Source organism: Oncorhynchus keta, chromosome 34 (assembly GCF_023373465.1).
Source record: "Oncorhynchus keta strain PuntledgeMale-10-30-2019 chromosome 34, Oket_V2, whole genome shotgun sequence".
Lineage (NCBI taxonomy): Eukaryota > Metazoa > Chordata > Actinopteri > Salmoniformes > Salmonidae > Oncorhynchus > Oncorhynchus keta.
The window spans coordinates 23,775,543-23,788,224 of NC_068454.1; the positions used below are offsets into that span (position 1 = coordinate 23,775,543).

General features: G+C 45.8%; 1 protein-coding gene and 1 long non-coding RNA gene across 6 annotated transcripts in view; one reads left to right on the forward strand and one right to left on the reverse strand.

Moving 5' to 3' along the window:
* The first annotated feature begins 3,897 nt into the window (after positions 1–3,897).
* Positions 3,898–7,773, forward strand: LOC127915065 (uncharacterized). 2 transcript variants are annotated; one of them, XR_008090084.1, is made up of 11 exons: positions 3,898–4,046; positions 4,317–4,372; positions 4,406–4,529; positions 4,744–5,217; positions 5,252–5,435; positions 5,564–5,655; positions 5,710–6,220; positions 6,643–6,843; positions 7,006–7,115; positions 7,172–7,613; positions 7,648–7,773. It is a non-coding gene; the product is annotated as an uncharacterized LOC127915065 (long non-coding RNA). The 2 variants fall into 2 exon arrangements; XR_008090085.1 differs by lacking the exons at positions 4,744–5,217; positions 5,252–5,435 and having other exon boundaries at positions 5,564–6,220.
* LOC118371335 (A-kinase anchor protein 11-like) overlaps positions 7,539–12,682 on the reverse strand; it is a 37,051-nt gene continuing 31,907 nt past the window's right edge. For all 4 annotated transcript variants that reach the window (XM_052493478.1, XM_052493479.1, XM_052493476.1 and 1 more), the window contains 3 exons: positions 10,012–10,058; positions 8,733–8,929; positions 7,539–8,622 (listed from right to left, as the gene is read on the reverse strand). In XM_052493478.1, coding sequence (XP_052349438.1) covers positions 8,443–8,622; positions 8,733–8,929; positions 10,012–10,058 — 424 coding nt within the window. In that variant the 3' untranslated portion in view covers positions 7,539–8,442. The remainder of the gene's footprint in view (positions 8,623–8,732; positions 8,930–10,011; positions 10,059–12,682) is intronic.

Sequence of the window (12,682 nt, forward strand, 5' to 3'; positions counted from 1 at the left end):
CCAGACAGGTGGCCTGTGAAGGAAAACATAAAAATGTACAGGTACAATAAATACAGTGATTGATACAGGAAGGTCCTACAGGTGGCCAGACAGGTGGCCTGTGAAGGAAAACATAAAAATGTACAGGTACAATAAATACAGTGATTGATACAGGAAGGTCCTACAGGTGGCCAGACAGGTGGCCTGTGAAGGAAAACATAAAAATGTACAGGTACAATAAATACAGTGATTGATACAGGAAGGCCCGACAGATGAGCTGTCTATATATGTTTACAATCCCCATCAGAGACTCTGGAAACTGTATTATAATGTGGCATAGTTGTCTAACTCTTACAGGTTCTATATACTCTCCTCCATACATTCCTGTTTGATTACATAGATTTTCTCCTATTAATACCTACTTTTCCCCTATACATTTTGGGAATGTGTTTTTTATTACAACTTTTAAAGTACTTTTGATTAAGCGTTCAGATACGTTATGTTATAAACAATTATACATATCCTTCAAATTTCACATGGATCAGCAACATTTGGCAGCTCAGAGAATCAGTGTTAATACACATGGCATCAGCAGTGGCCTTCTATTGTACTGTATGCTGTCAGGGAGTTAGACAACATGGAGTCTATACTGTATGCTGTCAGGGAGTTTGACAACATGGAGTCTATACTGTATGCTGTCAGGGAGTTAGACAACACGGAGTCTATACTGTATGCTGTCAGGGAGTTTGACAACATGGAGTCTATACTGTATGCTGTCAGGGAGTTTGACAACATGGAGTCTATACTGTATGCTGTCAGGGAGTTTGACAACATGGAGTCTATACTGTATGCTGTCAGGGAGTTTGACAACATGGAGTCTATACTGTATGCTGTCAGGGAGTTTGACAACGTGGAGTCTATACTGTATGCTGTCAGGGAGTTTGACAACGTGGAGTCTATACTGTATGCTGTCAGGGAGTTTGACAACATGGAGTCTATACTGTATGCTGTCAGGGAGTTTGACAACGTGGAGTCTATACTGTATGCTGTCAGGGAGTTTGACAACATGGAGTCTATACTGTATGCTGTCAGGGAGTTTGACAACGTGGAGTCTATACTGTATGCTGTCAGGGAGTTTGACAAAGTGGAGTCTATACTGTATGCTGTCAGGGAGTTAGACAACATGGAGTCTATACTGTATGCTGTCAGGGAGTTTGACAATGGGAGTCTAAACTGTATGCTGTCAGGGAGTTTGACAACGTGGAGTCTATACTGTATGCTGTCAGGGAGTTAGACAACATGGAGTCTAAACTGTATGCTGTCAGGGAGTTTGACAACGTGGAGTCTATACTGTATGCTGTCAGGGAGTTTGACAACGTGGAGTCTATACTGTATGCTGTCAGGGAGTTTGACAACGTGGAGTCTATACTGTATGCTGTCAGGGAGTTTGACAATGGGGAGTCTAAACTGTATGCTGTCAGGGAGTTTGACAACATGGAGTCTATACTGTATGCTGTCAGGGAGTTTGACAACGTGGAGTCTATACTGTATGCTGTCAGGGAGTTTGACAACGTGGAGTCTATACTGTATGCTGTCAGGGAGTTTGACAACATGGAGTCTATACTGTATGCTGTCAGGGAGTTAGACAACATGGAGTCTATACTGTATGCTGTCAGGGAGTTTGACAACGTGGAGTCTATACTGTATGCTGTCAGGGAGTTTGACAACATGGAGTCTATACTGTATGCTGTCAGGGAGTTAGACAACATGGAGTCTATACTGTATGCTGTCAGGGAGTTTGACAACGTGGAGTCTATACTGTATGCTGTCAGGGAGTTTGACAACGTGGAGTCTATACTGTATGCTGTCAGGGAGTTTGACAACGTGGAGTCTATACTGTATGCTGTCAGGGAGTTTGACAACGTGGAGTCTATACTGTATGCTGTCAGGGAGTTTGACAACGTGGAGTCTATACTGTATGCTGTCAGGGAGTTTGACAACATGGAGTCTATACTGTATGCTGTCAGGGAGTTTTAACTGGGGATATGTACAGCTGAAGTGTCATTGGGGCTCGTTCAAGGACAGGCATGTCAATATAATAATATTCAAGTGATGAAGAGCCTGAAGATCAGGCCATGCTTCTACTAAACACAGAACAACTCTGCTGATGATGTAGCTATAGTACAGTGCAGAAATATAGAAATGAACCATTTCAGGAGAACGTACAGGCATGCTGGTTGTAATTGATCACAGCACAAAGGCCTGTTAATGCAGTCATTGAAATGTCATAATATAATACAGAGAGTGTTCTAAGATCTCCCTCCTCAAAGGGTTAATGAACTAGAATCTGTTCGGTTGTTACAGTGACGGCCATCAACTGTTCAATGTGGGCATGCAGGCCATGGTATATTTAAGCAATAAGGGATAAGGGCTGTGGTATATGGCCAATATACCACGGCTAAGGGCTGTTCTTAGGCACAACGCAACGCAGAATGCTTGGATAAAACCCTTAGTCGTGGTATATTGGCCATAAACAACAAACCCCCGAGGTGCCTTATTACTATTATAAATTGGTTGACAACGTAATTAGAACAGTAAAAACAAATGCTTTGTCATACCCGTGGTATACGGACTGTCAGCCAATCAGCATCCAGGGCTTGAACCACCCAGTTTATAATACAGCGTAGAGATGCCATAGCATGGTCAATATCCCCATAATTTCACATTGTCTGAAATTCCCTTAATACAAATCATCATAACAGCGTGTCACAACGCCAGAGATTCCTTTAGGGTCTGTGTGTGTGTTGGCTACTGTGGTTGACTGACTGTGTGTGACTAAGGTTAACCTTAACAGGATATGGGGCCACTCACTCAGAAGTGTCATCACGTTGTGGTATCATCCATAAGGAGGCAGAAGCCTGGGGCAACCAGAGTGGAAATGCCCCAGGCTTCTGCCTCCCTAAAAGTGCATTCATAGCAGGATTAGTGCAGTGTGTGTGTGTGTGTGTGTGTGTGTGTGTGTGTGTGTGTGTGTGTGTGTGTGTGTGTGTGTGTGTGTGTGTGTGTGTGTGTGTGTGTGTGTGTGTGTGTGTGTGTGTGTGTTGGGGGTAAGAGAGGGAAGTTGCAGGGGTCAGATTCCCTAAGCTGTGTGTGTGTTCACTGAGCTATAAACCGATCAGTTGTGGTTGAGAGATGCAGACTGAGAACATGTCTTTAATTAGGACATGTACTGTGTGTGTCATAGGATGTTCCCAGCAGTGGACAAGGCCCTTCTAGATAACCAGTGCATCACATGGATAAAGCACGCACGCTATAGTAGGAAGTCTCTACTGTAGCTAATGGCAACATACAGCTAGCTGATAATCAAGGCTTCCTTCATATAATAGAGCAGTTTCTCATATTTCACTTCAAATCGTAAATCTTAGTAACATCCTTTAGAAATAAAATGTTTGATAAAAACAAATCTGCTGCTAGGTTCATTGTGTGTTTTACACTTAGAACATAGTAGACACGTAGATATTATACAATGTAATGTGACCCATTATATTGAAACCACTCATATGTTGTAAACAATTATCTTCTCAAAGGACATGTGATCTTAAACTCAGTTATACTCATCGTGAAGGGGGTTAAAATGCATGGTTGGTGGTTAACATGCACTTGGTTTGTGTGAGTGTATTCATGCGAGTGTATTCATGCGAGTGTATTCATGTGAGTGTATTCATGTGAGTGTATTCATGTGAGTGTATTCATGTGAGTGTATTCATGTGAGTGTATTCATGAGAGTGTATTCATGTGAGTGTCGTTGGTCCCTAATCATGTGGAAACACCACCACAGAGGAGAGTTAAGGTGATGACATCATCTGGCCTGCAGCTATGGGGATTCCCTAACAGAAAACACATTCATCTCTTTCTCCCTCCTCTCCCTTTCACTGACATTTCTCTACCCCTCGCTCTCGATCTAACACGGTTCAGGTCCCCCCCTCTGTCTCCATACGTCTGTCATGTTCCCCTTTCTCTGTGGAACAGAGGTTAAGGTTACTCTCTCACCCTCCCCTGTAACAGAGGTTAAGGTTACTCTCTCACCCTCCCCTGTAACAGAGGTTAAGGTTACTCTCTCACCCTCCCCTGTAACAGAGGTTAAGGTTACTCTCTCACCCTCCCCTGTAACAGAGGTTAAAGTTACACTCTCACCCTCCCCTGTAACAGAGGTTAAGGTTACACTCTCACCCTCCCCTGTAACAGAGGTTAAAGTTACTCTCTCACCCTCCCCTGTAACACAAGGTTACTGTCTGTAACAGAGGTTAAAGTTACTCTCACCCTCCCCTGTAACAGAGGTTAAAGTTACTCTCTCACCCTCCCCTGTAACACAAGGTTACTGTCTGTAACAGAGGTTAAAGTTACTCTCACCCTCCCTGTAACAGAGGTTAAAGTTACTCTCACCCTCCCCTGTAACAGATGTTAAAGTTACTCTCTCACCCTCCCCTGTAACAGAGGTTAAAGTTACTCTCACCCTCCCCTGTAACAGAAGGTTACTGTCTGTAACAGAGGTTAAGGTTACTCTCTCACCCTCCCCTGTAACAGAGGTTAAAGTTACTCTCACCTTCCCCTGTGACAGAAGGTTACTGTCTGTAACAGAGGTTAAGGTTACTCTCTCACCCTCCCCTGTAACAGAGGTTAAAGTTACTCTCACCCTCACCTGTAACAGAAGGTTACTGTCTGTAATAGAGGTTAAAGTTACGCTCACCCTCCCCTGTAACAGAGGTTAAAGTTACTCTCTCACCCTCCCCTGTAACAGAAGGTTACTGTCTGTAACAGAGGTTAAAGTTACTCTCTCACCCTCCCCTGTAACAGAGGTTAAAGTTACTCTCTCACCCTCCCCTGTAACAGAGGTTAAAGTTACTCTCTCACCCTCCCCTGTAACAGAAGGTTACTGTCTGTAATAGAGGTTAAAGTTACTCTCTCACCCTCCCCTGTAACAGAGGTTAAAGTTACTCTCACCCTCCCCTGTAACAGGGGTTAAAGTTACTCTCTCACCCTCCCCTGTAACAGAAGGTTACTGTCTGTAATAGAGGTTAAAGTTACTCTCTCACCCTCCCCTGTAACAGAGGTTAAGGTTACTCTCTCACCCTCCCCTGTAACAGAGGTTAAAGTTACACTCTCACCCTCCCCTGTAACAGAAGGTTACTGTCTGTAATAGAGGTTAAAGTTACTCTCTCACCCTCCCCTGTAACAGAGGTTAAAGTTACTCTCACCCTCCCCTGTAACAGAGGTTAAAGTTACTCTCTCACCCTCCCCTGTAACAGAAGGTTACTGTCTGTAATAGAGGTTAAAGTTACTCTCTCACCCTCCCCTGTAACAGAGGTTAAGGTTACTCTCTCACCCTCCCCTGTAACAGAGGTTAAAGTTACACTCTCACCCTCCCCTGTAACAGAAGGTTACTGTCTGTGACAGAGGTTAAAGTTACTCTCTCACCCTCCCCTGTAACAGAGATTAAAGTTACTCTCTCACCCTCCCCTGTAACAGAAGGTTACTGTCTGTAACATAGGTTAAAGTTACTCTCTCACCCTCCCCTGTAACAGAGGTTAAAGTTACTCTCTCACCCTCCCCTGTAACAGAAGGTTACTGTCTGTAACAGAGGTTAAAGTTACTCTCTCACCCTCCCCTGTAACAGAGGTTAAAGTTACTCTCACCCTCACCTGTAACAGAAGGTTACTGTCTGTAACAGAGGTTAAAGTTACTCTCTCACCCTCCCCTGTAACAGAGGTTAAAGTTACTCTCTCACCCTCCCCTGTAACAGAGGTTAAAGTTACTCTCTCACCCTCCCCTGTAACAGAGGTTAAAGTTACTCTCTCACCCTCCCCTGTAACAGAGGTTAAAATTACACTCTCACCCTCCCCTGTAACAGAAGGTTACTGTCTGTGACAGAGGTTAAAGTTACTCTCTCACCCTCCCCTGTAACAGAAGGTTACTGTCTGTAACAGAGGTTAAAGTTACTCTCACCCTCCCCTGTAACAGAGGTTAAAGTTACTCTCTCACCCTCCCCTGTAACATAAGGTTACTGTCTGTAACAGAGGTTAAGGTTACTCTCTCACCCTCCCCTGTAACAGAGGTTAAAGTTACACTCTCACCCTCCCCTGTAACAGAAGGTTACTGTCTGTAACAGAGGTTAAGGTTACTCTCTCACCCTCCCCTGTAACAGAGGTTAAAGTTACACTCTCACCCTCCCCTGTAACAGAAGGTTACTGTCTGTGACAGAGGTTAAAGTTACTCTCTCACCCTCCCCTGTAACAGAGGTTAAAGTTACTCTCTCACCCTCCCCTGTAACAGAGGTTAAAGTTACTCTCTGACCCTCCCCTGTAACAGAAGGTTACTGTCTGTGACAGAGGTTAAAGTTACTCTCTCACCCTCCCCTGTAACAGAGGTTAAAGTTACTCTCTGACCCTCCCCTGTAACAGAAGGTTACTGTCTGTAACAGAGGTTAAAGTTACACTCTCACCCTCCCCTGTAACAGAAGGTTACTGTCTGTGACAGAGGTTAAAGTTACTCTCTCACCCTCCCCTGTAACAGAAGGTTACTGTCTGTAACAGAGGTTAAAGTTACTCTCACCCTCCCCTGTAACAGAGGTTAAAGTTACTCTCTCACCCTCCCCTGTAACAGAAGGTTACTGTCTGTAACAGAGGTTAAGGTTACTCTCTCACCCTCCCCTGTAACAGAGGTTAAAGTTACACTCTCACCCTCCCCTGTAACAGAAGGTTACTGTCTGTAACAGAGGTTAAAGTTACTCTCACCCTCCCCTGTAACAGAGGTTAAAGTTACTCTCTCACCCTCCCCTGTAACAGAAGGTTACTGTCTGTAACAGAGGTTAAGGTTACTCTCTCACCCTCCCCTGTAACAGAGGTTAAAGTTACTCTCACCCTCCCCTGTAACAGAGGTTAAAGTTACTCTCTCAACCTCCCCTGTAACAGAGGTTAAAGTTACTCTCTCACCCTCCCCTGTAACAGAAGGTTACTGTCTGTGACAGAGGTTAAAGTTACTCTCTCACCCTCCCCTGTAACAGAAGGTTACTGTCTGTAACAGAGGTTAAAGTTACTCTCACCCTCCCCTGTAACAGAAGGTTACTGTCTGTAACAGAGGTTAAAGTTACTCTCTCACCCTCCCCTGTAACAGAAAGTTACTGTCTGTAACAGAGGTTAAAGTTACTCTCTCACCCTCCCCTGTAACAGAAGGTTACTGTCTGTAACAGAGGTTAAAGTTACTCTCTCACCCTCCCCTGTAACAGAAGGTTACTGTCTGTAACAGAGGTTAAAGTTACTCTCACCCTCCCCTGTAACAGAAGGTTACTGTCTGTAACAGAGGTTAAAGTTACTCTCTCACCCTCCCCTGTAACAGAAGGTTACTGTCTGTAACAGAGGTTAAAGTTACTCTCACCCTCCCCTGTAACAGAAGGTTACTGTCTGTAACAGAGGTTAAAGTTACTCTCTCACCCTCCCCTGTAACAGAAGGTTACTGTCTGTAACAGAGGTTAAAGTTACTCTCTCACCCTCCCCTGTAACAGAAGGTTACTGTCTGTAACAGAGGTTAAAGTTACTCTCACCCTCCCCTGTAACAGAAGGTTACTGTCTGTAACAGAGGTTAAAGTTACTCTCACCCTCCCCTGTAACAGAGGTTAAAGTTACTCTCTCACCCTCCCCTGTAACAGAAGGTTACTGTCTGTAACAGAGGTTAAAGTTACTCTCACCCTCCCCTGTAACAGAAGGTTACTGTCTGTAACAGAGGTTAAAGTTACTCTCTGTAGAACCAGGGTAGGAACGCTTTAACAAAGCCAGTCGTCAACAACAGCACACTAATCAACCTGTGATATACAGACCAATGTTAAAGGGATACTTTGGGATTTTGGCAATGAAGAGTCAAATAAACCAATGGATACCAGATATGCCTCTGTGTGCAGTTTGAAAGATGCTAACTAGTGTTAGTGCAATGAGTGGATGTCTATGGGTAACTGCTGGCATGCTAGTAGATACCATAGACTCCCAGTCATTGCGCCAACGCTATCCGGGTGTTCATCTGACGGAGGGAATAGAAAATCCAGAAGAATCCCTTTAAAAACAACCACAACAAAACCAGAGAAGAGAGAAGAAAATACACAATTGCTTTCAGTTACGGTAGGCAATATGCCCACACACGCACACAATAATAAGAATTGCTGTTTTTAATAGCGCCCTCCGGGTAACGATGGGGGTACAGCCCTATAAGGGACAGGATCCACGGTACGAGGAGGCTAGATTGGGGGCTCGGGGTTTGGCAGGTACGCTGCACATCACTGAGAAGTGATGGGAATCTTCACAGGGTTTAGTTTAACAGGTAGTGCTCACTATGTAGCAGGCTTCACAGATATACTGTACAGTAAGTAGTGTTGGGGAGAGGTAAGGAGGGAGGGGAGGTAGGAGAGGTGCAGTGAGCCTAAGCATGCTCCAGGAGCCACTGGAAGAGGGGAGTGTGGTGGGATGCTCTCCCCGCCTCTCTGGGTTCAGACTGGGGTGGGGTGTGTGTTTGGGTCTCCTCACAGTAATGCAGCAGGGCTTGGAGCAGCTCTCCCACCTTCCACTCCCTCTCCTTCAGCCTCTGGACCACCGCAGGCAGCTGGAAGAGCAGACAGAACACAGCTCAGCAAGCAGTAACTAATACACCGCAGTAAAGACTGAGGTACCACTGTGTGTGTAATCCTTTGGTCGAGGGTTAAGGTTACTCACCTGCTGCAGCTCCCTGCTGCCACTAGGACTCAGCTGAACCATGGGCAAGTCAGCCATGGAGGCCGCCGCCCACTGCAGCATGCTCCTGAGCTGGGGGTCAAAGGTCATGTGCTGTGGGTCAGGAGTCATCTCCCTGAGCTCAGAATTTACCACCAGGAGGTGCCTGTAAGCCTGAGCCTGGCCCACACGCACTGAACCTGAAAGGGGAGAGAAGAGATATCAGCTTCCTCCCACGTCCAGTCTCTGTCCGACAGTCGTCCAGTCTCTGTCCGACAGTCGTCCAGTCGCTGTCCGACAGTCGTCCTGTCTCTGTCCGACAGTCGTCCTGTCTCTGTCCGACAGTCGTCCTGTCTCTGTCCGACAGTCGTCCTGTCGCTGTCCGACAGTCGTCCTGTCGCTGTCCGACAGTCGTCCTGTCGCTGTCCGACAGTCGTCCTGTCGCTGTCCGACAGTCGTCCTGTCGCTGTCCGACAGTCGTCCTGTCGCTGTCCGACAGTCGTCCTGTCGCTGTCCGACAGTCGTCCTGTCTCTGTCCGACAGTCGTCCTGTCTCTGTCCGACAGTCGTCCTGTCTCTGTCCGACAGTCGTCCTGTCTCTGTCCGACAGTCGTCCTGTCTCTGTCCGACAGTCGTCCTGTCTCTGTCCGACAGTCGTGTTTCCTCTCCTCTGGTGGTGGGCCAAGCCTGTTTCCCACACTCCCTCCCCCACTTGGCTGGCTGGGCCCGGGTCTGACACAGCCTGGAGCCTTAACCCCTCAGTCCACTGGGGAATCTGGTCTGACAGGCAGAGACCTCAGGCAGAGACCTCAGGCAGAGACCTCAGGCAGAGACCTCAGGCAGAGACCTCAGGCAGAGACCTCAGGCAGAGACCTCAGGCAGAGACCTCAGGCAGAGACCTCAGGCAGAATAGATGAATGGGTGGCAGTTTGGCTGAATGTGTGGGCGGTGGGTGAATTCCCCTCCTAGCAGCACAGACACACACACACACACACACACAGGGCCAAGTCTCCTAGTCTAACCACTCTTAATCTATAGCAGGGAACTATGTATTACCACACAGGACTTAGAAGGACAGGGATATGTCTTCATGATGCTCAGGTGCATGCTGAGGTGGTACTGTTTGTAGTGTGGCTGTGCAACATGGTAAGGTATGTACTGTTTGTAGCTTATAGGAACCAAGTTACTATCAAATGCTTCATGTAGAAATTACTAGGATAATATAAAGCAGCCTATTTGCCATCGATATCTGGTGCAGTTAATGATAGAAGTAACTGTCATACCGCATGATTCATCCTTGGTCTCGAGCTCCTTGTCCTCAGTGCCTTCGCTGTGGAGTGAGAAATATTACACTCGTAAGAGAACTGACCAGCACCATTGTAGACACAGAGAAGAGAGAGAGAGAGAGAGCAGATATAGGAAGAAGAGAGAAAGAGAAAAGATAGAGGAAGAAGAGAGAGAAAGAGAGAGAGAGAGAGGGAAGATATAGGAAGGAGAGAGAGAGAGGGAAGATATAGGAAGGAGAGAGAGAGAGAGAAGATATAGGAAGGAGAGAGAGAGAGAGAAGATATAGGAAGGAGAGAGAGAGAGAGAGAAGATATAGGAAGGAGAGAGAGAGAGAGAGAAGATATAGGAAGGAGAGAGAGAGAGAGAGAAGATATAGGAAGAGAGAGAGAGAGAGAAGATATAGGAAGGAGAGAGAGAAGATATAGGAAGGAGAGAGAGAAGATATAGGAAGGAGAGAGAGAAGATATATGAAGGAGAGAGAGAAGATATATGAAGGAGAGAGAGAGAGAGAAGATATAGGAAGAGAGAGAGAGAGAGAAGATATAGGAAGGAGAGAGAGAGAGAGAAGATATAGGAAGGAGAGAGAGAGAGAAGATATAGGAAGGAGAGAGAGAGAAGATATAGGAAGGAGAGAGAGAGAGAAGATATAGGAAGGAGAGAGAGAGAAGATATAGGAAGGAGAGAGAGAGAGAGAGAGAAGATATAGGAAGAGAGAGAGAGAGAGAAGATATAGGAAGGAGAGAGAGAGAGAGAGAGAGAAGATATAGGAAGGAGAGAGAGAGAGAGAGAGAAGATAGGAAGGAAGAGGAAGGAGAGAGAGAGAGAGAGAGAGAGAGAGAGAGAGAGAGAGAGAGAGAGAGAGAGAGAGAGCAGGTAGAGGAGGAAGAGAGAGCAGACAGAGGAAGGAGAAAGAGAGAGCAGATAGAGGAGGGAGAGCAGATAGAGGAGGGAGAGCAGACAGAGGAAGAGAGAGCAGACAGAGGAAGGAGAGAGAGAGAGCAGATAGAGGAAGGAGAGAGAGAGAGCAGATAGAGGAAGGAGAGAGAGAGAGCAGACAGAGGAAGGAGAAAGAGAGAGAGAGCAGACAGAGGAAGGAGAAAGAGAGAGAGAGCAGACAGAGGAAGAGAGAGCAGACAGAGGAAGGAGAAAGAGAGAGCGAGAGAGCAGATGGAGAAAGAGAGAGAGCGAGCGAGCAGATAGAGGAAGAAGAGAGCGAGCGAGCAAATAGAGGAAGAAGAGAGCGAGCAAATAGAGGAAGAAGAGAGCGAGCAAATAGAGGAAGAAGAAAGCGAGCAAATAGAGCAAGAAGAGAGCAAGCAAATAGAGCAAGAAGAGAGCAAGCAAATAGAGCAAGAAGAGAGCAAGCAAATAGAGCAAGAAGAGAGCGCAAATAGAGGAAGCAGAGAGAGCGCAAATAGAGGAAGCAGAGAGAGAGCAAATAGAGGAAGCAGAGAGAGAGCGCAAATAGAGGAAGCAGAGAGAGCGCAAATAGAGGAAGCAGAGCGCGCAAATAGAGGAAGAGAGAGAGCAAATAGAGGAAGAAGAGAGAGAGCAAATAGAGGAAGGAGAGAGCAAATAGAGGAAGAAGAGAGAGAGCAGATTGTTGAGAGGGAGAGAGAGCAAATAGAGGAAGCAGAGAGCGAGCAAATAGAGGAAGCAGAGAGCGAGCAAATAGAGGAAGCAGAGAGAGAGCAAATAGAGGAAGCAGAGAGAGAGCAAATAGAGGAAGCAGAGAGCGAGCAAATAGAGGAAGCAGAGAGAGAGCAAATAGAGGAAGCAGAGAGGGAGCAAATAGAGGAAGCAGAGAGATCGCAAATAGAGGAAGAAGAGAGAGAGCAAATAGAGGAAGAAGAGAGAGAGCAAATAGAGGAAGAAGAGAGAGAGCAGATAGTTGAGAGGGAGAGAGAGCAAATAGAGGAAGCAGAGAGAGCGCAAATAGAGGAAGCAGAGAGAGAGCAAATAGAGGAAGCAGAGAGAGGGAGCAAATAGAGGAAGCAGAGAGAGAGCAGATAGTTGAGAGGGAGAGGGAGCAGGCAGACTCTGGAGCCACACAGCATGCAAGACAGACCACAGCTCCCAACATGCAAATTGGCATATAGCAAATCTGAATTCCAAATAGGTTATAGTGCACTACTTCTGTCTGCAGTCATATCTACAACATTACATTAGTGAACTAAACCTGGGACATTACATTAGTGAACTAGACCTGGGCGACATTGACAAAAATCCATATCGTGTTAAATTGCCTGAATGAATGCGATAATGATAAATAGAACAATAAGTTAATAACAGTAATGAGTTTGATGGTTGTAGCCATCAATTGTCCCGTTAACAATCACCCATATTAGCAAATTTATTTAATTTCCAAACTTCACATCTCTAGTACAGGTTACTTCTCGTAATGAACAATATCAGCATAATCCATGCAATAAATGATTGGTATGGTCGGTGTCGATAATTTGATTTATCATCAGCAACTCCCAGCATGCTCATCTCTCCCAGTCCCCTGACTTTAGCTCTCCCCAACTGACCCTTACAGTGGAAAGAGTCAGAGCTTCTCTCATAGTCCTACAATCCTACCATAGTGAGTATTCACTCTTCACTATGCTTAACCATTAGCAGGAGATGACATGTAATGCCTAAGGACTTATAAAATCATACTTTCCA